The 27772-nt window shown below is 38.7% G+C and overlaps 1 protein-coding gene and 1 pseudogene across 2 annotated transcripts in view; both read right to left on the bottom strand.

Annotated features, from left to right (window-relative positions):
• Nucleotides 1-27772, bottom strand: part of CACNA2D1 (calcium voltage-gated channel auxiliary subunit alpha2delta 1) — a 496866-nt gene that overhangs the window by 72676 nt on the left and 396418 nt on the right. For both annotated transcript variants that reach the window (XM_075558477.1, XM_075558479.1), the window contains exons 11-15: nucleotides 24658-24816; nucleotides 21047-21151; nucleotides 5703-5781; nucleotides 4815-4864; nucleotides 2704-2793 (exon numbers count right to left, since the gene is read on the bottom strand). In XM_075558477.1, coding sequence (XP_075414592.1) covers nucleotides 2704-2793; nucleotides 4815-4864; nucleotides 5703-5781; nucleotides 21047-21151; nucleotides 24658-24816 — 483 coding nt within the window. The remainder of the gene's footprint in view (nucleotides 1-2703; nucleotides 2794-4814; nucleotides 4865-5702; nucleotides 5782-21046; nucleotides 21152-24657; nucleotides 24817-27772) is intronic.
• Nucleotides 14530-14893, bottom strand: LOC142457007 (mitochondrial import inner membrane translocase subunit TIM14 pseudogene; annotated as a pseudogene).

Genomic DNA, 27772 nt, shown 5'->3' with positions numbered 1-27772 from the left:
ATTTAGAATCAGCATTTCCTCCCAAAGTCATTTGTGCTATCAGTAAGAACTTTACCAGCAGTGCAGACAGGCTGGTTAATGAACTTTGGGTCATAGGAAACACAACAGGACATGCTAATTGATTTTCCATGTCATATTCTGTTCTGTGATGGGTTTGAAAAATTAAAGCACTGTGACCAGTTTTAGATGACCAGTGACCTTTAGTAAATATGTGATGTGAAGAAGCAACACTCAACAGTAATTTTAGCTCAAGCTGGAGGGAAGCAAACTTCACTTTATCTTTCTTAACATGCAAAGTTATTGCTAATAGTCCCTATTCTTATTCTAACTTCCTTTATGTGTTTATTTTATAAGAACCCCATGATAAATAATGCTAAATGGATGATATTTTTACCCCTTGGTTCATCATTGCATTCAGAAAAGTGGTATCAGGATACCAGGGAATTGCAAGTAAGAAAGGGGGATTATTGAATTCGTATTTACATTTCAGAGCTTGACTTTTAAAAATATTTATTCCCTTTACTGTATCATGAGTAAAATAGTTAATGGATTTCTCATTAAGATAAATCATACGAATGAACCTAAAGTATGTATTTGTAATTCTAGAATAATTCTACTTATAATTTTCCTATTATCAAAGAAAAATATTAAAAGATAGTTTCTCAACCTCAGCATTATGGACCTGTCCTATGCTTTCCAGCAAGTTTGACTAATAGCATCACTGGTTGGGAAACTACTACTCTCCCAATCACAGTCATTTTAAAAAGTAGAAATACAACCTGGGGCAAAATAACCCCGTCTTTGAGAATGGCTGGTCACATGATGAAATAGTCATATTAAGATATAAACTTTATCATGGACATATTAATATACATTATTTATTATTCCACAACAGTTTTAATCACCTCAGGGGAACAGTTCCATAAATGTAGGTGAGCCGGACTCTTATGCCAGATTGCATAAGCAAGGGTTTCCCAGGCTGTCAATCTTTACAGACCCAGCATGCACCATCATTTTCCCATGGAGCAGAAGTTGGCGTGAACCAGTGACCTTTTGTTTAACCCATGTTTAACCCATGCACCACCAAGGTTACTTCTGTTAACTAAAGTGTGCTTTAAAAATACTTCCCAACACATGGAAGAACACACCAGCCTGAGTGAGCGAGTGATCCCAAAGGGATCAGTTATCAGGCATCAAAGAACAAAAAATCAACATATCATTGGCTGCACACCTCCATGATAGGATCGCTGAAGACAAATGGGTGCATAAGCAAATGTGGCGAAGAAAGCTGATGGTGCCCGGCTATCAAAAGAGATAGTGTTTGGGGTCTTAAAGGCTTGAAGATAAACAGCAGCCATCCAGCTCAGAAGCAAAAAAGCCCACATGGAAGAAACACACCAGCCAGTGCGATCACGAGGTGCCAAAGGGACCAGGTATAAGGCATCATGCAAAAAAAAAAAAAAAAGAATATGTGTGTGTGTGTGTGTGTGTGTGTGTGTATATATATATATATATATATATATATACCACATTGAATGAAGGGGGAAGTGCAGAGTGGAGACCCAAGGCCCAAGTGTCGGCCAATGGAGATCCCCTCATAGAGGGGTTTAGGAGAGGAGATGGGTCAGTCAGGGTGCAAGGTAGTACCGACGAAGAACACAGCTTTCCCCCAGATCCTGGATGCTTCCTCCCCCCAACTACCATGATCCGAATTCTACCTTGCAGGGCTGGATAGGGCAGAGGTTGTACACTGGTACATATGAGGGCTGGAGGCACAGGGAATCCAGGGTGGATGATACCTTCAGGACCAAGGGTGTGAGGGACCATGCTGGGAGAGTGGAGGGTGAGTGGGTTGGAAAGGGGGAACTGATTACAGGGATCCACATGTGACCTCCTCCCTGGGAGAGGGACGGCAGAGAAGGGGGGGAAGGGAGACTCCGGATAGAGCAAGATATGACAAAATAACGATGTATAAATTACAAAGGGCACATGAGGGAGGGGGGAGCGGGGAGGGAGGGGAAAAAAAAGAGGACCTGATGCAAAGGGCTTAAGTGGAGAGCAAATGCTTTCAGAATGATTGGGGCGGGGAATGTATGGATGTGCTTTATACAATTGATGTATGTATATGTATGGATTGTGATAAGAGTTGTATGAGCCCCTAATAAAATGTAAAAAAAGAAAAGGGAAAAGAAAGAAAGAAAAGAAAATGATTAGGTCAAATAATGTACAGATGTGCTTTATACAATTGATGTATGTATATGTATGGACTGTGATAAGAGTTGTATGAGCCCCTAATACAACGTTTAAAAAAAATACTTCCCAAAAGTCTTGTTCATAATCTTCAGTAATAGCTCTTGATTTGTGCATGGGATTTTCAGCATTATATATTTATTTGTTGCCTTCAAAACTCAACACAATTACTAAAGTGCCCACATAGTCAAGTTCCAAGTTTGGAAAGTCTAGGTGGTAAGCTTACATTCAAAGTGGATCAAACGGAAATGAAATAATGTTTCATGCTTATAACTCTACTCCACACAGGCCTAGGTTTTTAGATATGTTATTTGGGTTCTCTTAAAGAAGGCTATGGTAAAAGAAGTCCTAGAAAGTTTTAAACATAGTTAGGAAGCAGAAAACTCAGCTAGAAAGAAATGTGAGTTGTGTACCTTTATCATGACACTAGTTTTGGTTAAACAGTTTTCTTACCAGTGCATCCAGATATACATTTGTCCACTGGACTTGCTTTGCTTTGTCTCCTGCTAAAACCATTGGTCTTCCCAGCACATCCAAATATTCCTATTATATATATATATAAAAAGAAGGTTAAGTGGCTGAATACTAGGAATACTGTTAAAAAGAACTATACACAAGGAAAAAAGCTACAGCAAAATCTAAAAATGGAATGAAAATTAAGAGTATACGAGAGGGTAACCAAAACAACCAGGAATTTTTTTGGAAAGCCCATGTATTTACATTTGTGCACTTAATGCATTGGTCATATCTGCTATTCAGTGCTTGGAAACATTTTTAGAGCTCATCTGTTTGGATCACTGACAGCACCTCCCTCTTTTTAGTCTTCACTTTTTCTAAGTCTTCCAATCGCTGGCCTTTCATGTCCCTCTTAATTTGCGGAAACAAAAAGAAGTGGCACAGGGTGAGGTCAGGTGAGTAAGGTGTATGGGCCAAGACAGGCATGCTGGGGTTTTTGTTTTTTTTTTGCCAAAAACTTGCCACTGAGATGGCTGTGTGAGCAGGCGCATGGTCATGATAACAAAACCAGTCCCCCTTCGGCCACAAATCAGACCTTTTGTGGCACACATTATTACATAGTCTTTTCAGAACCTCTAAATAGAAAGCTTGGTTAACAGTCTAGCCTGGAAGAATGAACTCCAACAGCACTATGAGTGGACACTTTCAGCCGTTTGGGAAGATTGAATGAGGTTTGCCATCAATCGACATTTCACCTTTCTTGAAAGGAGAAAACCACTCCTACAGTTGAGTTTTTCCCACAGCGCTGTCCTTTTAAGCTGTGTTCAATATCACAACAGTTTCTGCAGCATTTTTCTTGAGTAAGAAACAAAATTTCATAGGCGCACGCTATTCTTATAAATTGGCCATCACAAAAAATGAGGTGCAAGTGAAACTGTTTTTACAACAAAAATTCATGGTGACCAGAGAAAACCTTCCAGACGATGCCACTGGGTGCAGCAACTCAGAGCGAGTTGCTAGATGCTTATGTATTTTGGAAACTCTGCTCCATGCAGCACAATTCCGGTTTTTTTGGGGGGTACCCACTCGTATAATTATTTAATTACTACATTGAGTACTCCATTAATAGTATGCCTACATACTTTGAATCCACAAAGTCGAACTTAGGTAATTATGCAACATAGTTACTCCTGAACTTACTTTATTTAGCAACATATCTACTCCTGTGTTTCTAGTAACAATCAGAATAGTTTCTTTCTGAGGTACAGACAATGATAACGGAAATGCATTCCTTGTGAATTGTTTTATGTTAATCTAAACTATTTGAAGCTTTCTGATTTATGATGAAATTGCACAAATATGAAATAATAAAGCAGCCACAGGCTTGTTTTCACATCACAGATTGCTTGGCTGAGATTCAAACTATATTTAAACATATAAAAAAATGGAATACTGGGCCAAATCTTGGCCTCGGACTCAAATGTAGCTGCTGCTTTGCTGCAACCTACAATGTGTTCATCACTTACTTCCACAAAGGCACTGCTATTTATGTTAAATTTTGACTTCGTCTATTTTGTTGATCATCAGTTATGTTTTAAATCAGCATGGATTTTAAATGGTAATTTATGAATATTTTAAAAAGATATATGTAGATTAGCCTAGTTTTTTGATAGGCATGTTTTAAAACAAATGGTTGGGGAAAGCACATCTCCTAACTTTAGCCTGATTTTCATCAGGTAACTGGATCTAGGAGAGTTATTTTAGGATGTACCTAGTTGACGTTAGGGTCCTATATGGTTATAGGAAGCATTGTAAACACTGTGCCTAGAACTTGTTCTGTGCTACGCAGCCAAATCACAAGGGATGAGAATACAATAGGCTTGTTCTTTTTGTTTGTTTATCTGGCCTTTGGATGTCCGAAATACTCTGGACTTCAATGGACAAACAGCTAATACATTATTACAATGATCAAGTAATTTTACCACAAATGTACGAGTATAGACCTTTCTTCATTTTCATCCATTGTCAACATGTGGCATATATTTTAACATTTACAACAGAAGACACTTGTTTTATTCTTGGCAAAATAAACTTTTAAATAGCAGTACCTGAGTGTTGATTCTGATAGCTCCAATGGAAGGAATTTCATAATAATAACCTGAAATACACACAAGTATTACGTTACTTATAAATGGCAATAAACTACTTTTTTATTTGTGGAATATAAAAAGCAATTTAACTTTTGAGACAAACATTAACTTGCTAATACTTTTGATGAGAATAAAATGTTTAACTAATATAAGTTTTTTATGAGCATATTGCTTATTTCTTAGGGTAGTATAAACTAAATGCAAATTTCCTACAAAGCCGTAGGGAACATGAAGAAATTACTGAGCACAGATGATTTTGAGACATATGTGATAATTATAGTTATCTATAATATTTGCATAAATATGACATTTAAAATAAATGTTTGCTACTAGCTGATCACATGTTCACAATTATTTTTCAAAAAACATCTTTTATTCTGAGTACAAACGAAATATAAGCTTACTGGACAAAATCTTAAGTATTTCATTCGTGTGATAAATCAAGTCAAACTGAAACACCAATAACTTAACGACTCAGAGGAACAGCATATGTATAATGTCACACTCTCAAAAATCTAAATTTCATACGGTGCACACATTGGTCTCTTGTCCTAATTTTCCAAGTATGATTACATTTGAAATTATTAGCATTAATCTATGCCATTCAATATTTTCTTTTAAAATACACAATCATATGATCAAGTTCTGGAATTTGATGTCACTTTGTCCATGTTTGTTGTGTACGCGTGTGCTTCCTCTACACAAAAACATTCATAATTGTACTCCTGCCTCAATCTCCATAAATATAGCTATACACTTGTTTTCAATGAGAATATGTAAACCTAAGTATAACCAAAAATATTTCTTATTTTACTACAATGCAGTAAAAAGAAATGGATCTGTTACCTTTATTTTCACAAGCCATCCACTGAACGGGCCCTCTGTCATAATTATGTTGGCCAACTGAAAATGTGAATACACGCACCTGGATGAATTTTAAAAATTGTACTGGTTAGCCTGGATAAAATTTAAATAAATGGTAAGATATAATAGCTAATGCTTTAAAATGCACTTTTTACATTAGATGAGATGATTAGAAAAATCGAGTCTCCTAAAGAATTTCGTAAGCTCCCCGGTAGAGATCCCTTGGTCAGTTGCAAACACAGGAAGATTTCATGTGGTAAATTAGCAAGTGGGTGCCTTATACCATATCCCAAACCTTAAGCAGGATATGACTAACCGTTCATTAGTAGAAAAATGGAATATTTCACTTCCCATTGAACTTCAACTGGCTGAATTGGGACATTACTATTTTTAATGTGCTATAAAGTATTAATACTTAAGACAGTAAATAAAGTGATGGAATAGTTTATTTCTGAGATTATGTAAAATGTAGCAATTTAAGTATTTATTGGAAGCAATTATGGTAATTTAAGTAATAATATGTAAGTATATAAGATGAATCCTTTGAAAGAATAAGTAATTATTAAAGTATACATTTTATATATTGGTTTGGGAATAATTTTAGTAAAGCAATGTTCAGTTTACACTTTCAGCATTTTCTTCAGATAAACATATAGAATATCACTTTTCCAAGATTTCAAATTCTGGTTTATGACATTATTGAAATATGAACTCTGTTACAAGCTTTTCCCTAATTCATGTTGACTATTTAAATTGATGTTTTCTAATTGCTTCATCTGTTTTATCTTTTGCACATAATTCCAGAGGACAAATCTCAAAAGAGATTTCACATCTGTTCTCTGTTCTCTCACTAGTCTCGGCCACACAGCTCACATTAAAAAAATCCCTTCCCCCAAACTGTACATCTTGAATGTTGCTCGCTCCTTGTAAGCAAGTTCAGTATACACTGACTTCAAGCTGTCCATTGTTGCCTAAGCCTGTACCTTTTTAAAAAAAAGTAGATAAATTTCTGTTGTAAGCATTGCAAATTTTAAAAAAACATTGCAAATTGTATGGATAAATGAAGGTATTAAGGTAACAACATAAGTTGCAAATTCTTCTCTATATCACTTCAATATTTCTACCTGCCTTTCCTTTCTCTCTCTGAAAATTCTCCTCAAAATAGCAATGGCTTCATTTTCTTTGTTAATGGGGTTATTGGAAGGCTGGTTAGGTATTTCAATGTAACATTACAGCTTCCATAGCTGAGCTTCCTGCTAGCTGGGAGTATTATTAAAAGCAAGTTGGCCACCCTAACTGATAATTCAATTTAAATGTAATAACACCTCAAACAATTGTTATGTGATTTCAGGACATGGAAAAACACCCAGGTGCTGTAGAAAGATCCTCTCTTCCATAATGAACAGTTGGAAACACAGCAATATTTTCATTGAAAAACATGTTTCTGGGGTCTAATAACTCCTACCGGGTTCTAGCAAAGGACTTTTCTGTAGATTGCTTTTCAATGAGAAGATGAAATAAATGAAAATAAATGAATGATTATCTCTGTTCTGGAAGGCAAGCTTTCCTAGAACCATACAGACTATACTCACAGACACGCAGCTTGATGCTTCTGACTGATGTTATTCATCAATCAGTCCAAATAAACACAGCAGTCAGAACAGCTTGTTGCTTTATTTGTTTTCACTACAAAAGTTTCACTTAACTCCCAAGTATTTTCCTACATTGACTCCTTAGAGGATATGAGAATTAAGGCTTGGGTTGGAAGGGTATAATCTGTCACATTTAATTATAATTGTGTAACAATTTTAAGATGCTAAATGGAATTTTTTCTCTCTCTCTCTCACTTCATTGTTGCATGCAGGTTATTTGAACATAAGCTGCATGAATGACTGCCATGTTGCAAATGAATAATCTATCCCCCTACCTTCAGTTTTCATTTGTGTTATCATATAACTGCATGAAGGTATTATTTGCAATATCCCCCCCAATAGTCACTGAAATCTTCAGAATTAGACATACAACCATCTTTTAAAAAGAAAAAGTTTTTGTAATGTCTTACCAGAACAATATTTATAAAATATTTCTACTACATCTAAGACATTTATTTTTCACTTGTAAAGATTTGGTGAAAGACATGTAAACTAAATTATCTTTGTGCTTTTTTCAATGATGGAACACACATAAATGGATTGAAAATAAGATCCACATGACCTCTACCATGTTTTGATTCTTTATATGAAAATGAAAAGTGAATTCAGGGGCATTTAAATCCGGGTAGCCACATGCATATTGATTATTTGGTTGTAACTATTTCAGTAAAATATGTAATAACTTTATTGGTATCACATACATTTTGCAGAGCATGTACAAAATGAGCGGGCAGAACTGAGAACATTTGTATGCACTGACGTTCCACTGGGTGTTGTGGATGGCTCCATTCCTCCAATTTTACACTTTATTACTGCCACCCTGTGGAAGTTAATGGACTATCCGTAAAAACCTTAAGGGCCAGACCCACACATGAGAGTGGTGATTCCCACCACTTCCTGATATTTTTTCTCTGTGCTACATGTAGCTTTACTATTTTGAGAAAGGGGGAAAATGAAGTGCTTTCTTAAACACACAATTTTGCATTTAAGGCAAATGGCGTCCTCAAGCGTGTTTTCAGAACTGTTCGCATTAGTAAGTTTTCAAGATCCGATCTGGTGCAGCCGGAGGTGCATTTGTCAGCTAAACACAAAGCCAGCAGTGCTCCCCAGGAGAAGGAGGAGGCTTTCCGCGCCTCCTGTACAGCCAGCCGCACAGCCTGGAAAACCCCAGTCTGCCCCACAGGGTGGCTCTGAGTCAGATCGCACTCAATGGCAATGGGTTTGTTCATTTGTACAGCAAATGCACACTGAAATCTTTCTGTTCTGCGGGATATTTTCTAGAACATTTGCTAGCTTGTCCCCAAGTATCCTGTCTGATTTCAGATAGGTTTACGCAGTCATCCAGTGTTAGGCTTCCGATGCAGTCCGAAGCACCAGCCGCTCTGTGGGAGAGAGGGGAGCGAGCCTTCCCCTGCCCAGAAAGCGAGACTCCCGCAGGGGCAGCTCTGGCCTGGCCTGCAGCATTGCCAGGGGTCAGAATGGTCTCCATGGCAGGGAGTATGGGCTGCTTATAAAACGCAGATTCTATGAAATCTCCATGATACATTCACAGATAAAATAAAACATACAAGTATAAAAAGTACTGAAAAATTATTTGTCAAAATGCTTAAAGCCAAGTTTTAAAGCCAAAATAGTGAGAAATTGGTATGGAATAAAACTTGGATTGACTTAAATCCAGTTCCAGTAATGTCCACTGCCCAGTAGGTCACACTGAGTATAGTGGTACACACAGGAAGCCACAGATTTATTAATAAACAACAACAACTGAGTAGCAGGAGAGGTCTGTGTGGTACACCAGAGGGACTGAAGGCAAGGTCTTAGAGTCATCTGACAGAGAAATCGGTCAATTCTCATGTCTGAGGACTTTCACTGTTCTTAAACCAGAGTGAATTCTTAATCTTTTCAATTTATAGTCAACAGACTTTCTCAATGGAGTTTGAAAAACAAAACTATAATCGGGCATGTACAGTTAATGCACACACTATTAGTGTACGACTTTAACTGTGAAGAATAAACACCCTTCTCACTATTGCAGACGTAGTTATATGAGATGTTCAGAGATAATATGGTGGAAGAACTAAAAAAAATCAAAATGGAAACAAACGTTAAATATCATTGCCAATTTTATAATTACACGTGCACCCTCATTTTTGTCCCCCCAAACCATTTTCTTAGTTTTTAAATGACATCATTGAATAGAACATTATAATTTTGATAAATCCAAATTAATCTGTCAAACATGTCTTACTTGATCAGAGACAAACTTTTAATTACAGTACATTTGGTTACGTAAAATATACTACTGATTTGTGGCTTACAATACACCACTGATTTATGAATTTATCCTACAGTTCCTGACTTCTGCTAATCTGGTTTTTGTTTTGTTGTTTAAAGTCGAAAAATGTTTGCCTTCAATTAAGAGTTTTCCAAAGTCACAAGGTCAGCCTATTTTTAAAAACCTAAGTTGTACTTGTTTCCCAGCAAAGCCCAGTTACTGGAATCTGTCACTTCAACAATTATCAGTTATTCCGAGTTCAAGTTTAATTTACAACAGGCAAATGTCCAAAGAATAATGGAAATGAGACTATGAAGAAAGGGAGCCAATAAAACTAAAATAAAATATTCACTATCGAAACATGTTAGAAAAATGATGTCAGAGATGGGTTTTTATCAATTTACTCTGTGTACTAAAGTTTTTGGCATTAAGCCTATAAAAATATTGGCTAGGACTGAATATTTTAGGAGAAAATTCTGTCCTCATTTCCAGAATTCACCAATATACCAGAACACATTACAGCATTATAAAAGAGTCTCAAATTTCACTTTTCACACTTACTTTATTTTATAAAGCTCCATGATATGAAAGGTACGTACAACCTGCAAAGCTTTGACAACTTAGTTTAATCCATCTTGGCCTTCATGGGCCCTGAGGAGCTTGTACCTTGGGGTTAAGACTTGCCATCTCACCAGGAAGACAGTTGCTAGTGAACGAGTGAGGACTGAACTGGCCACAGGGCTGCCCTGGGGTAAGAGCGAAACAGACCAACCAGGCAGGTTTCCATTCTATTTGGTGAGGTTATGAAATCTGGATCATAGATCATTAAATCCTTGACTCTGTCACTTCCTAGCTGTACAACTTTCAGCGTTATCTAATTTCTCTAGTTTTAATTTTTATATACAAAATAGAGATGAGAGCCCCCAATAAAATAAGATAAAAAATTTAAAATTAGAGATAATGATGATAGTAACATTTCTATAATATCTATATTCCAGGCATAACTAAAATATCTTATATTCAAAACAAAACAAGAACCTCAAAATACCACCCTTGGGTGACCAGTTAGGCTCCGTGTTACATATGGAAATAAACTAAAGGGCCAATAGACTAAATGATACTGTCTTTGATTAGGACACATTTATGTGAGACAGAATCTGACCCAGGCTAGAATTTAATCAATTATTTGTTGAATTTGTTCAATTAAGCAGCACAAAATAATTGTTTAACACAAAACAAGGTAAACAGTCATGCAGCCTTGCATACACGATCTGCCTTTTCTGTCATATGCTTTGCATGGAGGTACGTAGATGTGTTCTCAGATTATACTAGAGCTTTCTAGTAATCAATGGGAACTGATATGTCACATCCTTACAGCGGCAGATTATAAGAGAGCGCTCTGGGATCTTTTTCTTGCTGAGCAATTTCTAATACTTGATATAAGAAATACAGTCATGGACATACTGTGTTTCCAAGCAATCTATGGCTTTTCGAATAAAAGTATTATCAACTGAAAGATCAGAATGTAAGTCAGAGAGTGATTGATTTCACTTCTTCTTGGGCAATTCCAAATCATTCACTGATAGTCTTGATGCAAATACACATGAAAAACTGTGTTGAACTGATTTAGGTTTTATCAATATAATAAGTTGTTATGCAAATTTAAGTCTTCCACTTTTACATATTCAATCAAGATTATATGTAGTAAGATTAAAAGCATATAAACCAGAGTGGATCATATGTATGATTTTATGTCACATTTGAATTTTAAGAAAAAGATACTTCTAAAATCCTTTCAAAAGAATAACAAAGTGATGAGGTGTTTTCCCCCCTAATATTTGGTAATTCCCTGTGGTCTATTGTACACGCTGGGTGCCTGACGGCACAGTAGGCTAAGCATTGGGTTTCCTGCCCCAATGTTGTCTGTTAAAACCCAGCGGGCTGCTCCAAACAGGAAAGATGAGGCAGTCTACTTCCACGAAGATGGACAGGTTCCGATGTTTCTACTCGGGTCCAGTGGGCAGCTCTGAGTACGAAAGGACTACCTGGCAGTGCGTTTTTAATTTTAACTTATTACAGGACATATTCACTGCCTGTTTAGTTATACATTCTATATACTGAGCATCTAATGAATGTCGAACACACCCCCAAAAAGACATAGAAGTTCAAGACAAAAAGTGAGCATGTACACATGACAATGATTGTTTTAAAGGGTCAGAAATTAAACAAAGAAGGTGCCACAGTACAAAATGATTAAGGAAATTCCTGGGGAAAGACCATAAATAACCTTAGAAAGGCTAAGTCGGGACACTCTGCAAAGACAGTCTATAAACAGGGTTCTCACCTGAGGAGACCTCAGGCCGGAGAGACCACAATGGAGAACTCTTATTGGAATGATATTTGATAACGTACAATGAGCAATCTCAATGTATAATTTCGAATATAATTCCACTCAGACATTATTACAAGTTCATTTTCTACATTTTAAAGTTCATGTCAGGAGCCCTGATGCAGTAGTAGTGGCTTCCAGAGTGGGCTGCAAACCACAGGGTGAGCAGTTTGAAACCACCATCTATCTGCTCAGAGAGAGAAAGAAGAGGCTTTCGACTCCCATGAAGAGTGACCGTCTTGGGAAACCCCCAGGGGCAGTTCTGCCCTAGACAAGAGGGATGCTGTGTGTCAGAACTGACGCGGTGGCGGCAGGTTTTTGGAAAGGTAATGTCATGGTGCGCACTCATACTCACTGTACTCTTTAACCTCCTGTCTCACTAGATTTTACACCGTAGACGAAACAAGCAGTCTGCAAACTCTATGTAAATAATAGTACTGAAATCTGAAGAAAATGTATCTGATTTGATTTCCATTATGTTGGGGAATTAATAGTCAATTTATATATTTTTATTCTGGGAGAAACACATATGAATGGATATGGTTAGAAACCAGGACAAAGACAAACATGTCTTTTAAAGAGAACATATGCCTATTGACGGGGCCAGTGCTATATAGTTAGCATCCCCGCTATCCTGTACCTCCAGGATATAAACACTGCATTTGGTTTTGAATGAACAAAGGTACTACTCCTCTCCTAAAAGTGGAAGCCTTGTATCAGCTTCAGAAAGTGTCAGAAAATCAGAAATAAGTTTAAGTAATTGTGCCTTACTTAAATTGCCTTGAATATTTTACAAGAATGAATATGATAGAACCCTTCATTGCCATATATTTGAAGTTTCTTTTCAAGGTTACTTTCTTGTCTTGTCAGACAAAGAGACAAGAGCTAAAGCAATAATTATTTTCCCTATCATGTGTTGAAAGTTTTATTGGCAATTGTAAATCCAACTATATACAAACCATATGCATATTCAGTCATTTGATTTTTTTTTATATATCTCTGCCTTGGGTCTGAAAGCAAACCAGGAGAAATTTTTAAAATGCGCCCACTGTCAGGTGCTTATGGTTTTGCATTCTGTACTCTGAAAATTCTTCCTTATCTATGTTTTTTTTATTTGTTCTCATTCAATATCCTTATTTTGAAATTTTCATTTTATTTTTTTGTGAAGTCAATCAGGTTTTAAAATTAATTTTGAGAATAAGAATCAAGAAACAATTTCCTAGCTGGCTAGACACTGTTAAGTGCACATTGCTTACTAATTTCTTTGCTATTCCATAGAAAATGAAACATCTTTAATTTTGCTGGCCATGGGAATAATCTTTCAACTCTGGATCTGGTTTTACTTTCCTTTACTCATTTGTTTGGACTCAATGCTGAGGTTCATTTTAGGTTGGGCTGCTTTAAAAGAGCTCTCCCACACATGGGCGACCCCTGAGGAATGGAGTCGCTGCAGGTAAGGTTTAGAGAGCGAATCTATGTTAATTGGGAGCAGCTGTTTGAGCAGAGAACAGGGATTCTGTTTTATAGCTGCACCTATCTATAATCAAGTAGATAAACTCCCAGAAGTAATACATTTCACAAAAGAACCCAAACATTTTTTTTTTCTAGTTCTCAAATCTTCTGGTCTCATTAGATTAGGCTGTGTATCTGTAGCCTCATTCATCAGCTCTTTAGCTGTATGGCATCACACTTACCTGGTCGCACTGAATGATTTGGATAACAAATGAATGGAAATGGAAGCATTCAGCAGCCCCATTAATGCCAAGCCAGACACTCAGAGAAAGGACAAGGACTGGTCACAACTGGTTTTGAGTTTGTTTGGATTTTTTTTAAGGTGCACTGAACTTTAAGACAGTTATTCCCACATCTGCCAGTTGCAAGATAATTCCTGTCTTCCTTTAAAGAAGCACACTGACTAATAAAATTAAATGTGTATCTGATTTTAAATCAGATAAAACGCAATGTAATAATGTTAAGTGAGAAGGTTTATATTTTAGTAAACGTACCATATTTTATTTTTGTAAGTTGGCTGTTTGAGAGGTTTTGTGTGTACTGAAATTCTAAGTTGATTCGTGTTTGTCATTGAAATTATTTTTTCATAGGCGTAGTTATCTATCATACACATCTGAGTGAAGTGTTATTAAGTGCAAGTGTCTAACACAGTAAGACTACTTTGTGTACAAGTGTCTGTGGGTGACAAACTCCCAAAGGAGAGTGAATGAGTGAGTGGAGGGGGAGGAGAAAGAAAGGGTTCTCTAATCCACTCACATGCATTTGAAGCCATATATAAAGTCGATTAAAATACTTAATGTACATATCCACATTAGTTATAAAGTTTCTACATATATAAAGGGATTTAAAACATTCGTGGAAAAATTGAATTAAAAATGGAAGTTTCCCATGAATTGTTTTTTTTTTAAAAAAAAACAAAGCTTTCAGGCATTTTATTATAAAAAGTCAGACTCATATATAAACTAATAGATACTTCAAAATTCATCGTACATTTACTTCATTTTTAGCTTGGCCTCCTAGAAAATCTTTAGCTTCGTTGATTTTGGCTGCTACGTACGGAGATCCTCCCTTATCTGGGTGATTTAAGAGCATAATTCGTCTATGAGCATCTCTTATTTTTCCTTTATTGGCAGCAAAACTTACACCCAGAAGTAATGCTGCCTCCCGTTTCGTCATTTTGGGTTCAAATCCACCTTGGTAATAGCCACCGCGGAAGGCAGATTTGGTAGACTTTGAAAAACTTGTTTTACTTGAGGCTCCACATGTTCATGGCTTGCAAAACATAATGGCCTGCAAATCCTGCAGCAGCAGTGGTCCGTCCAACTGCCACCACCGTGCTGGCCATGGCTCCGCATCGGCTGCGCTGCCCCCGCTGGGCGCGCGGCACATGCCAGCCCAGGGACCGTGACCCCACATCTTTACCAGAAAGCCAGCCTTTTGAACCCAGCTTCATTAGTGGTTAAACCTTTCACTACTAACTGGAAAGTCAGCAGTTTGAAACCACCAGCCAGCTCCGCTGAAGAATGACTGGACTTTCTAATACCATAATCAGTTGCAGACTTAGAAGCCTGCTTAGAGTGTTTCTAAGTCTTGGAGGGTCGCTATGAGGCAGCATTGATTGATAGCAGTGAGTTTGGTTTTTGGTAAAGAGTTAGAGTTGTGGCAATTCACAGGGCAGTTCTACCCTGTCCTATAGTGCCACATCATGAGTTAGCATCAGTTCAAGGGCAATGAATTTTATTGCTTTCATATACAAACCAAAAAAACTCATCTTGGTTTAAAAACTTTGTAGATGTAGTTATCTTAAGGAATGTAAATGCATTTAAAATATAACAATAAAAATTATTGCCAGCTCACAAGTAAATGCGGGATAATTGGGAGGGTGGAGGGAAGGGGGGCTAGAAAGGGGGAACCGATGATGAGGATCTACATATAACCTCCTCCCTTGGGGACGGACAGCAGAAAAGTGGATGAAGGGAGATGTCGGACGGTGTAAGCTATGACAAAATAATAATTTATAAACTATCAGGGGTTCATGGGTGCAGGGGTTGTGGGGAGGGAGGGGGAAAATGAGGAGCTGATATCAAGGGCTCAAGTAGAAAGCAAATGTTTTGAGAATGACGATGGCAACAAATACACAAATGTGCTTGACATACTGGATGGATGGATAGATTGTGATAAGAGTTGTATGATTCCCCAGTAAAATGATAACAAAATATTTCCAGCTCTTTTATTTTCAGCACACTAAGAACAGATGAACTCTAGGAGACATTCTTGTCTGTTTGTCTAAACTGATGGACACTGCGTCATGCAGACCCGTGGTGACCCTACTAGGCAGGTATAACTGCCCCTGTGAGTTTCCCACGCAGCACTCTTTCCTAGAGTCAGAAGTCTCGTCTCTCTCCCACAGAGTGGTTGGGGATTCCCACAGCTAACCTTGCCATTAGCAGTTCAGCGGGTCCAACCACTCCACCAGCTCTCCTGCTCGTTTAAACACGCATTAGACAATTTGGTAGGTTGACTGTGAAAGTAGAATGTGCATCAACCAATGGACAGCTCTTTAGAGAAATAAAATTCCTACCTGTCCAAGCCAGAACCCTCTGATCACGCTTTCTCAAGCCTGCCCTGTTCTGGGATCACCATCAGTTAACCTGTCTGCATTTTGCAGCCAATAAGTTATCCTTTTCTATGCATCTTTTCACTCACCATAGGCATGAAATAATGGGCAAGCTTCTCCGTCTCAAAATAAAACAGGCACATTTTGGCCCATAGACGTATAGTCCAGAGAGAGAGAGAGAGAGAGAGAGAGAGAGAGAGAGAGAGAGAGAGAGAGAGAGAGAGAAACCCCTCTCACTGCTATGGAGATAATTCTGGCCCAAAGCAACACTGTGGAACAGAGAACTGCCCTTGAGGATTTCCAAGGCTGTAAATCTTTCAGGAGTAGAAAGTCTCATCATTCTGCAGCAAGATGACTGGTGGGTTAGAACTGCTGACCTCGCAGTTAGCAGCCGAATGTGCAATCCGCTCCGCCACCTCAGCTCAGCTAAACACAAGACTATCTAGTTTCAAAACCTTCAATGGAAATGAGATTTAGTATAATGCTACAGAAACTTAGTGCTAACTACTTAATTTTCAAAATCATGAGCATATTCTTTAATACAGGGCATTCTGTTCTTTAAAAAGGGAGTCGTGGTCATGCAGTGGTAAATTGCCTGGCTGCTAACCAAAAGGTCCACCCATTAAAGCCACCAGCTGCTCTGCGGAGAAAGGTAAAGAGGCAGTCTGCTTCTGTGAAAACGGGCCGCCTTTGCAACCTTGTGCCGTTCTGCTCTGCCCTACAGAGTCACTCCCGATGAGTCAGAAGGGAGACAAAAAGTAAAGAGTTTGATTGTGTTCAGTTCTTTAAAAACTGTGTGTCCTTAAAGCAGAATGTCAAATCTAAACAGATAAATGACAGAAGTAGATTGATTACTTTTATAAAAATGGATATGATGTTAACGATCTTGTATGTTGTTAACTATGATAGCAATGCAATATTGGTGTAAAATGTTGAATTGCTATAAAGGGTGGCTGGGATGAAATGGTGCTCAAGATAACAATATCAAAATGATACATATATTTTAGGACACAGCCACACATGAAGAAAGGCTTTAGACCAGAGGTTCTCAACCTGTGGATCGTGACCCCTTTGGGGGTCGAGTGACCCTTTCACAGGGGTCGCTTGATTCATAACAGTAGCAATGTTACAGTTATGAAGCAGCAAGGAAAATAATTTTATGGTTGGAGGTCACCACAACAGGAGGAACTGTATTAAAGGGCCACAGCATTTGGAAGGCTGAGAACCACTGCTCTAGACCAAAGTTTGCAACTGATTCAATAAATTAAAACTTGTGAAAGCAGTGGCTAGAAAACAGTGGCTAGAATAAAATGTATTTCTTTATGACATAAACCTGTAACTGCTGATAATTAAGCAAATACCAGGAAACAAACAAAAAGATGATATTCCCAGGAAACATACTTATCCTAGATTTTGAGAGTGCTCTAGAGGAAAAAAACAAAACAAAATAAAGTAACAACAATGAACACCACTTGCATTAGTGTGCACAATTATATTGTTTTAATTAAAGTTGTTTTTAAAATATGCACACTCCTATTAAAATTTAGATATATCTTAGGTACTAAGTATAATACATAAGTGTAAAACTCATTTCCCAATTTGTTTAATTACCTCTTCCTTTTTGAAGAAAATTATCAAGCAATGAATCAGACTACTAATAGCGTTTTTAGACCATGGGTTTCCAAATATATTTGAACCATAAAAGAAAAGAAATATACTGAGCAATTAAAAACTTTGTATTATAACTCATAGTCCAGGATAAAGTGTAGGTATCTACTATGCAGCCCCCTGGGATCATTCCTGCACCCTTGGGGGAGGGGAGTATCACCCACTATGGGGAATACTGGTTTAGAGACTATCACAATAAAAGAAAACATGGCTTATCAAAATTTACATGTATTAAAAGTGATATAAGTAGGCGCTTGCATTTATATCCTTCTATCATAAAACATAAAATATATTTAAAATTATCGTTAGATATAAGATGCTAAAAACTCTTCAATTATCAGAGTAAGATTCATTCGGTAATCCTTAGATAAATTCATTTTTGTTTAGTTATATTTGAGGTCTGCGAAACGTGGCAATGTTAGAGCACTTAGGGTATTCGGACAACTCGAACATCCCGTGCCGCTGTATGTTTTGTAATTATGGTTTGACAACAGGACTCGTAGTTACACATTCCCAGTTCATTGCATTGATGTCTACTGAGAATGAGCTGAGACTGCGCTCCCTGCTGTGGGGTTAGATGTCAAACGGAACCAGCACACTGACCCATTCTGGCAGGATTCGCAATCCAAAGAAGGAGCAGAAGAGGGGTTCCACAGGTGACACGCCATGTAGACAGACCTTCGACGCAATCCACTATGGGCTCTGAAACCCAGCACGAACGCGGCAAGCCTGGGAGTCGGGAATAGCCAGCTGGAAGATCGGGTGACTGTCCTGCATTTTAAACGGTGAACCTAAAACTCACTGTCATTGAGTCCGTGCCAACTCACAGCACTCCTCCAGGACAGGGGAGACCTGCCGTGACCCTAGCTCTCCATGAGGGCCCAGCGCCTCATCTCTCTCCCGCAGAGCGGCGGGAGGTTTCCAAGTGCCCCCTTGTGGTTAGCAGCCCAACACAAACCCACTGTGGCCTGAAGGAGGTAAACCATGCTGGCTGTGGGGTAAATGAAGGCATCTCCTCGTTAATTTTTTTCATATTTTTTGAAGAGAAATCCCTATAGTCTGAAGTTTTCATCACTCAAAACTGTTTTACTCTAATGACAGCAGTTCATGACCGCCATCTACTGACATTTTAAAAAGGACTTGATCTTCTAGACCATTAAAAATTACCCGGTAATAAAACAAAACAAACAAAAACAAAACCAGCTTACACACCGCCCCAAAAGTATGTCATACACAAAGCTCAACGATAACGTCGTTTGAAGCTATATGCTGTAATACACTTTTTGAATTCACTGTTGATTTTCAGATAGCAGTGAAGCTAAAGAGCTCCTCAGTGTTTCAGAGTCTCCCAGAATATCAGCAATGCTGTCCCCTACAATATTTACAGTATTTTTTCTGTCAAACGTTTAAATATATTAATTCTATTTTTTGTCTTAGAAATTGATTCCCACTCACAGTCATCTAGTTGATGCCAATTTGTGGCGACACTGCAGACAGGGAGAAAGCCCCTCTTTCTCACGCAGTGTGGCTGGTGGTTTCAAACAGCTGACCTTGCACTTAGCAGTCCAACACCTAACCATGCTGCCACCAGGGTCCCAGAGCAAGTTCCTTAAGAGACATGTAAAACTATCCCTCAGAGCCGGGGAGGAGCCGCGCCTCTCTAAAGAATAAGACTTTCCATTCAAAAGCAAAGCAAGTGACATTTTGCCCCGTACAGTATCCTTGTAGACACATATAATTCCTGTTGGAATTTTTAAATGCAGAGGCACACAAAGCTTTTTTAATCTTTTGTTTTCCAGTGAAGCTTAAGCTTACAGGAACACTGCACAGAGTCCAGAGTGCGGTCCACCTTCCCTCTCCTCCGTAGGGCATTTCCCCAAGAGCAGCATCTTGCATGAGAGTGGGGTCTTTGCTACAGGTGCTGAGCCAGTAATAATATGTGATTCTCATTACAATTCTGTGGATTCTTAGCCATTTAAGGGACTCCAGCTAGGAATCACCATCCTTCCATAAAATCCAGTCAGCCAAAAATGGAAATAGGCTGATGGGAGGGGAGGACTGTTAGCAAAGCGATCATAATGACTGAAGCCGATATCCCCTCATTGTCAGTAGGTTCAGCTTCCTGGGTGCTATTTCGGCAGTTAGGTCACTCATGCTACAGTATCTTCCTCTTACAGTACAACGAACATTGAGACAAACCCCGGCCCTCAAGGGGCTGCCATTCCCCCGTTGAAATGACTTTCCTTCACACAGGTTCTTAACATGCCAAGCACCTTCATCTCCTCTTGGTTTTCATCACCACTGTCTGTCATTATCAGTGTCTTTATAAATCCACTCTTTGTCTTTGCAGCTATAGCATTACGTCTGTCTCAGTAGTTTGAAGCATGACTTATAAACCGAGAGCGATATGTTAGTTCCGTACATAGTTTCTACTACGACTTCTAAGATATATCGGAAGCCCTGTGGGGTAGTGGTCCTGGGTTGGCCTGCCATCCACAAGGCCAGTAGTTTGAAGCCACCAGGGGCTCTCAGGACAAAAGATGAGGTTTTCTACTGCCATACAGAATCACAGTCCTGGAAACCCACTGGAGCAGTTCTGTCCCATAGGATGACCAGGAAGGAGTCAGAAGCTACTCAATGGCAGTCAGTTGATGTACTAAGATATAAACAAACCAAATGGGGTCACGACCCACGGGTTGAGAATTGGTGCCTTAAAGCATATTTTACTTTTCCATTCTCTTTTGGTTCTCTCTTCCTATCATATTTACTTATTTAGAACCTATGAATAATGGAACAAGGCATGCATTTTAAAGATATTTTATTAATGTATTGTCATGAGGTACTTGGAACCTTACAAAGATATTACAGGAACGCTGGTGGTAGTGTAGGTTATACGTTTAATTGTTAACCATAAGACCAGCAGTTCAAATCCATCAGCCATCCCTCAGGAGAAAGAAGAGGCAAACTCTGGTAAAGAGGTACAATTCCAAAGCCCCCAGGGGCAGTTCTACCTTGTTCTGTCTATCAGGTGGCGATGGAGCCATGGCAGTGAGTTTGGTTTGGTTTGATTCTGTAAATAAGACATTCAAAATCCCTGACTTTAATGGCATTGTTGTGGCTTTAATCAAGAATCTTTCCTCTGTTGCCCAACATTCTCCTCCAAACTGCCTACATCAAAATTAAATTTTAAATATTATTTAAGATTATACTCACTTTTTTCTCTTTGTTGTATTTGGCAAAAATCTCCTGGGCTTTCTCTTCTCCACCGTCCGTGAATAACATAATAATTTTATTGCAGTTCGCTCTGGTCACGTTGTACTGTTCGCAAACCAGACCAAAACGCACAGTTTAGTCTCAGAAATCGGTAGGGGCAGTTCTGTCCTGTCTTTTTTCTTTTAAAACATTTTATTAGGGGCTCATACCACTCTTATACATACATCAATTGTATAAAGCACATCTGTACATTCTTTGCCCTAATCATTTTCTTTTTTTTTTCTCTTTTCTTTTTTACATTTTATTAGGGGCTCATACAACTCTTATCACCATCCATACATATACATACATCAATTGTATAAAGCACATCCATACATTCCCTGCCCCAATCATTCTCAAAGCATTTGCTCTCCACTTAAGCCCTTGTCTTAGAGAGCCACTATGACTCAGAATTGATGATATGACAGTGAGATCGCGTTGCTGTGTTTATACAGCTAGTGAAGACTCGCCAACGTCCCCGGGAGCGAGCAGTTCTACTCCGCCCTGTGCCCGTTCCAGTCTGAGTTGGACCCGACTTCTGACAGTGGGTTTGAGGGTCAGCCTCCCTTAACAGAAGGTGCGTGCCATGAGGCTAGCTAGTTCTCTCCTTCGTCCAGGGCTCTTTCCCTGCCCAGCACACTGCTTGCCCCTAACTACTCAATTGTTAGTGGATGGTTACAAATCAGCAAATGAAAATGTTGTCATTTGCATGCTCCTACGATTACACCAAAGAATAAAAACAATATAAATAAAATGTGTACACGTTTTCACATATATCTTTATCTGTTTATGAACATTCTGTCATCTTTTCTCTCCTTGCTTTATGTACATTAGCCTTGCATTCCAGAGACTGCTAACTCCTGGTGGGTCCCTTGACACACAAAACTTTCATCTTTACAAATCCTGATGGACTTTTCCACAATATTATTTCACACACACACACACACACACACACACACACACACACACACACACACAGCAGTTCCAAAGGCTAACCTTCCAGGTCCCCGAAACAGTTAGACAAGCTTAACAATGGATCAGCACCAGAGGGGGACTAAAAGGAGCAATCAGTTCAGAAAGCAGACTCTTTACGATCTGATATTATAAACTTAGTATTTTTCCTCATTGTTGTGTAATGTGTTTGCAAAAGTGCTGAGAATAAAGGATGGCACTTGATTTACAAATACTCAGCTCTTATAAAATGCCAACTCTAGTCCAGTGTTAGTATGAATATAATATGAATCACAGATGTACTTTTAACTGTCCTGAGAGCACAAAGAAACGTCTTAAATTAATTTTAGTAATATATTTTATTTAGCCCAGTAATTGAAAATGCTACCAAATCAATATGGAAATCCATGTAGAAATTATTGAGAAAATGAATGTTTTCCATCTGATGTATCCCAGGAGCGGTCTTCTTAGGATTTGCGGCTGAACAAAGCACATCGGGCAGATTTTCAGAGGATTTGCAATTATCTAAAGAATCACACAGTCACAACAACTGCACACAGTGGCGGACAACATATTAAGCAGACGGGGGAAAACTTGGCGCTTTACTAAAATTACTGTTAGTAGAGTGGATAATTTACTTAACATGGCATTTCACAACACACTTTGTTCTGTCCTTGAATCCAGATGATATAGTACAGTACCTATTGAATATGCACGCAAACAATTCTTGTGAAACAACAGGCCTCTTGCTATACTTGGTAATATTTTACTTTATAAAGTATTACCCGAAGAACTAAATGAAATCTTAACTAAGGTCTAGATGGAACTAAAGTGTACACTTTAATTCTACATGCTATTTGTACCCGCAATTCAAAATTAATATTATCTTGAAAAGTAATAGCTAATGCATGATATAAAAAGACCTGAACATCCTTCCATGCTGAGGAAGGCCAGCCATGACCTTGGGAAATTGTTCCACAGTGATAAAAGAGCTCCGACACGTGCGGGGAGTGCGGGAAGCAGCACCTGTGAGACTTCTCCAGGGATTATGTGAGAACTGATCCACAAAGGTCATCTCTAGCTGTGGGGCAGGCAGTACGAGAGGCCAGCGAGGGCACAAGGACTTTTTACCAGCAGCTAGTAAAGAATGGGTATGCTACTGTGTCTGGCGGACTTGGATCCTTTTATATACTTACTCAATCTATATGGGGACCACATAATCAGAGAAGTTGGGTTCGATTAAGGCTATACGTGGCATAAGGACTGGAGGAAGGTTCATTAACAAGCTGCAGTATGCAGATGAAACAGCTTTGCTTGCGGAAAGTGAGGTCACAGGGCACTTGTTGAAGATCAAGGATTGCAAACTTAAATATCAATGACATAGGAAATGTCAACAAGACCCAAATCCTCACAACTGTATCAATATTTAACATCATGATAAATAGAGAAAATGTTGAAATTATCAAATATTTTGTCTTGCTTGGATCCATAAAAATGCTCATAGAAGCAGGAGTCAAGAGATCAAACATGAGTTGCATTTGGTAAATCTGCTGCACAAAACCTCTTTAGAGTACTGAAAGCAAGGATATTTCTATAAGGACTAAGATGCCCCTATCCCAAGCCAGGGTATTTTTAAGTGCCTCATATGCATGTGAAAGCCAGACACGGAATAGAGAAGACTAAAGGATGGAGTCATTTGAATGGTGCTGCTGGTGAAGAACATGCAAGTACCTTGACCTGCGAAAGGGCAAACCAATCTGTCTTGCGACAACTCAGGGCAGGGTGCTCCTGAGAGGCAAGGATAGCTAAACTCTGTCTCACGTCCTCTGGACATGCTATCAAGACAGACCAGTCCTGGAGAAGGGCATCCTGCGTGGTACAGCAGGACAGCTAAAGGGAGGACGGCCCTGAAGGAGACAGACGGCCAGTGGCTGCAATAATTCACTCGCGCCCAGGAAGAGTGATGAGGATAGCCCTGTACGGGGCAGTGTTTAGCGTTGTTGTGCACAGGGTCACAAACTCACTGGATGGCACCTAATAACAACAGGTTTGCTGTCCAACAGAGCTGAGCTGAGTGTCCTCAGGTCACACATTCCAAGAGGACTGTGCCTCTGGGCACTTCATTCAGCAAGTGGGGTTCACAGACCCATGTACCTTTAGCTGAGTGCCTTTGGTTTTAGGCTTACTGTGGAGTAGCATGCCCCGTGGGCATTTATTAGCAGTGCTGAAAGAACTTTGTTACATGTCTGTAATCAGCAACTAACTATATTTTGGACATTTATTTCCTGTATTTTAATGTGCTAACTTCCTTAATAAATACTTCATCTTTAACTCTCTAGGATTTCTGGGAGAGGGGGCCAGGGAGGGGGGCAAAATTACAACAAATTAATTGAGCTCAGGAGCTGAAGAAGTAGAAAATGGTGTGTGTCTTAGAACATACATTTAGAAAGCATTTAATATTGGACTGAAAGATATGTTATAAATATTTATTGCTTGATCACATTTTCTATCTAAGTAACTGAAAAGCAGAACTAACTTTAGACAACTAATCATGATCAGAATGCAGAAATTCTCCTATCACCACTTAATAAAACAGAATAGAGGGTGTTATTGATACTTACATTAAGGAGCTGTTCAAAAGCAAAGCTAAAACCTTTCTTATAATCGGTTATTCCTTTTGCTGAGATGTTATTCACTGCATCTTTCAGCACTTTCTTATTTCTTACATTTGCTTGAACCAGGTGTTTAAAACAGCTTACATCCTGGGCATTGCTGTTAAACTGCAAAAATAACAAAGACAGAAAATTAAATACAGATAATTCATTTAAAATTAGCCATACACTTTCCATTGAGTTTGTGCTTTATATTTCTCAACCCAGGGCATCCCCCCTGAGAATTGGTAACAAATGATACATTCAGGTAATGTTCTTGTAAACCACCAACTAAACCTGTAGATGCTGAGAAGTTGAGCACTTTCATTCTCATAAGCAAAACCTGGGTAGGAAAAGAGTACAGTCGACATGAATGGAACTGTAGTAGCTATAAAATATAAACCCTTTCTTAGATGGGGGCTAAATTGGGAAAATATTCTGCAAAAATCTAGAGCTGGTGGAGTTTTAGAAATAGCACCTTTTAGGCCAGTGATTCTCAATCTGTGGGTTGCGACCCCTTTGAGAGTCAAACGACCCTTTCACAGAGGCCACCTAAGACCATAGGAAAACACATATTTCCGATGGTGTTAGGAGCCAAGAAACCGCTCCTCTATCCTTCTCCAGGCGGGTCAGCCCACATGCAGATACACCCACATACGAGTGAGTACCCGGCATGAAGTCTGTTACCCATGCTACACCATGCTTTAAGACAAAATTTTATTTATTTGTCATTAGAAATAAATATTTCACAATATATAATTACATATTGTTTTTGTGATTAATCACTATGCTTTAATGAGGTTCAATTTTTAACACTGAAAATACATCTTGCATATCAGATATTTACATTAAGATTCCCAACAGTAGCAAAATGACACTTATGAAGTAGCAATGAAAACAAATATATGGTTGGGGCATCACCAGAACATGAGGAACTCTATGAAAGGGTCACGGCATTAGGAAGGTGGAGCACCACTGCTTTAGGCTACAGAAGGGTTGCCAGGGAAACATGGAGACAGACTGATGGATATGCTAGCTAATCATTGCAGACAGTTATTATCGGTGAGGAGGAACTGAACAGAGGTGATTGCGGGAGAGAATGCAAACTCCAAAGATACCTGTCCACACAGGAAAACTTGAGAATGCTCACCAATTCACTTTTTCGACTCCATAAGAAGGCAATACTGAATATATTTCCCCAAAAGATAAAAAACAAAGGGCACTGTGAGAAGGTCCAGGATACTGAGTAGAACCACTGCTTCCTATGTTGACTGATGGAATGTGTGCGTCACCCAGGCTCTCTGGCTCAGATTGATTCAGTAGAATGGGAACAATTATAATGAAATTGAAGGAAAGTAGATGAGTGGTCAGATCAACTGTTAAAGACCAAAGTTTTTCATGAGTGAGTTACATTGAGTTCGAAAACCAGACTGAAGGCTGTATCCTTGAAAAATGAATTTGCATCATTAAGGCTAAATTTTCCAAGTACTTTTTTGTTTTCAACTTTCACATTATATCTACCACTAATTATCAATGTATCTTGAGTCCATGTTTGATCAATCTCTGACTGCCAAAGTTGTTTTAAAAAACCCTACAATTTCTTCTATTTTGCATTTGTTATTGGTATATAAATTTTTTCTTAAAGCATATTTGCTTTATTATGTTGTCTGTTTTTTATTTAATAAATCATTTTACTGGGGCTCATACACTCTTATCACAATCCAGACATACATCAATTGATGCAAACGTGGTGAAGAAAGCTGATGGTGCCCAGCTATCAAAGAGATACAGTGTCTGGGGTCTTAAAGGCTTGAAGGCAAATAAGCGGCCATCTAACTCAGAAGCAACAAAGCCCACAGAGAAGAAGCACACAGCCTAAGTGAATACAAGGTGTTGAACGGACCAGGTAGCAGACACCAAAGAACAAAAGCCATCATTGTGTGATCGCCTTCCTCACATAAATGCTGAAGACGAAGGTGTGCCTAAGTAAGTGTGGTGAAGAAGGCTGATGGTGTCTGGCTATTGAGAGATATAGCATCTGGGGACTTAAAGGCTTGAAAGTAAACAAACGGCCATCTAGCCCAGAAGCAACAAAGCCTACATGGAAGCAGCACACCAACATGTGTGATCATGAAGGGCCGTGGTATATAAATTTGAATAACAGTCAAATCATATTAACTGGTCTTCCCTATAACCCTAAAGATATTATCTTATCACTGGCAACATTGTATCTTAGGGTAGATTGTGAAATGTTCTTTTTGATGATGAATGGAATGCCGTTCCTCTTCAATTTGTCATTTTATACTATATGATTTTTTAAAATTCAAAATGCCAGTGCCAATCTATTTTAGGTCACTAATGCCTAAAATATAAAAATTCAAGCATTCTGTTTCATTTTTGGCAACTCGCTACTATCTTTTTATTCATACATTTTACATCCCACATTCCAAGTACTGGTTGATGTTGGCAGCAGTTTTTCTCAGTTTGAGTCAGACCACATCAGCAAATGAAGGTTGTGAATGCTTCACTCTATTCATGTCACTATAAGGGTGACTCTGCTTTGAGGAGGCTGCTCTTCCCCATGGCATCTGGGAATTTCCAGACCCGATGGGCTCATCTTTTAGCACCGCATCAGATAATGCTCTGCTGTTCTCCATAAGACCTACCACTGGTCAAGCTTTTGACCTGTAGGTCACCAAGTCCTTCTTCCAAATATACCTTTTTCTAGAAGCTCTGCCCTAACCTGTCCACCACGGAGGGCTCGGCTGTGTCTGCAGTACTGCTGGAATAGCTTCCGGCCTCACAGCAACAGGTGAGCCACCACGATATGATAAGCAACTGTTCTCAAAGGCATGCAGAGGGATGGCCCTGTTGGGAAATGGACAGCTACTGAATTTTTTGTAGGTACAATGATTGAAAGTTGATAAGGAGGCAGGGAGTATGTACATATTCAAATGTTAAAAATGCAATAACTTCAAGTTCAAATACTCAGTCCTTCGTCTTACTGCTTTCTTCAACTTTTCCATCCTTTGACCACGTGACTCCATCATATTTTATGTTACATTTTGAAAATGAAATAATGTGA

The sequence above is a fragment of the Tenrec ecaudatus genome, chromosome 9 (genome assembly GCF_050624435.1).
Source record: "Tenrec ecaudatus isolate mTenEca1 chromosome 9, mTenEca1.hap1, whole genome shotgun sequence".
Lineage (NCBI taxonomy): Eukaryota > Metazoa > Chordata > Mammalia > Afrosoricida > Tenrecidae > Tenrec > Tenrec ecaudatus.
The sequence above is the reverse complement of the archived record's forward strand: the minus strand, read 5'-3'. Positions and strand labels throughout refer to the sequence as shown.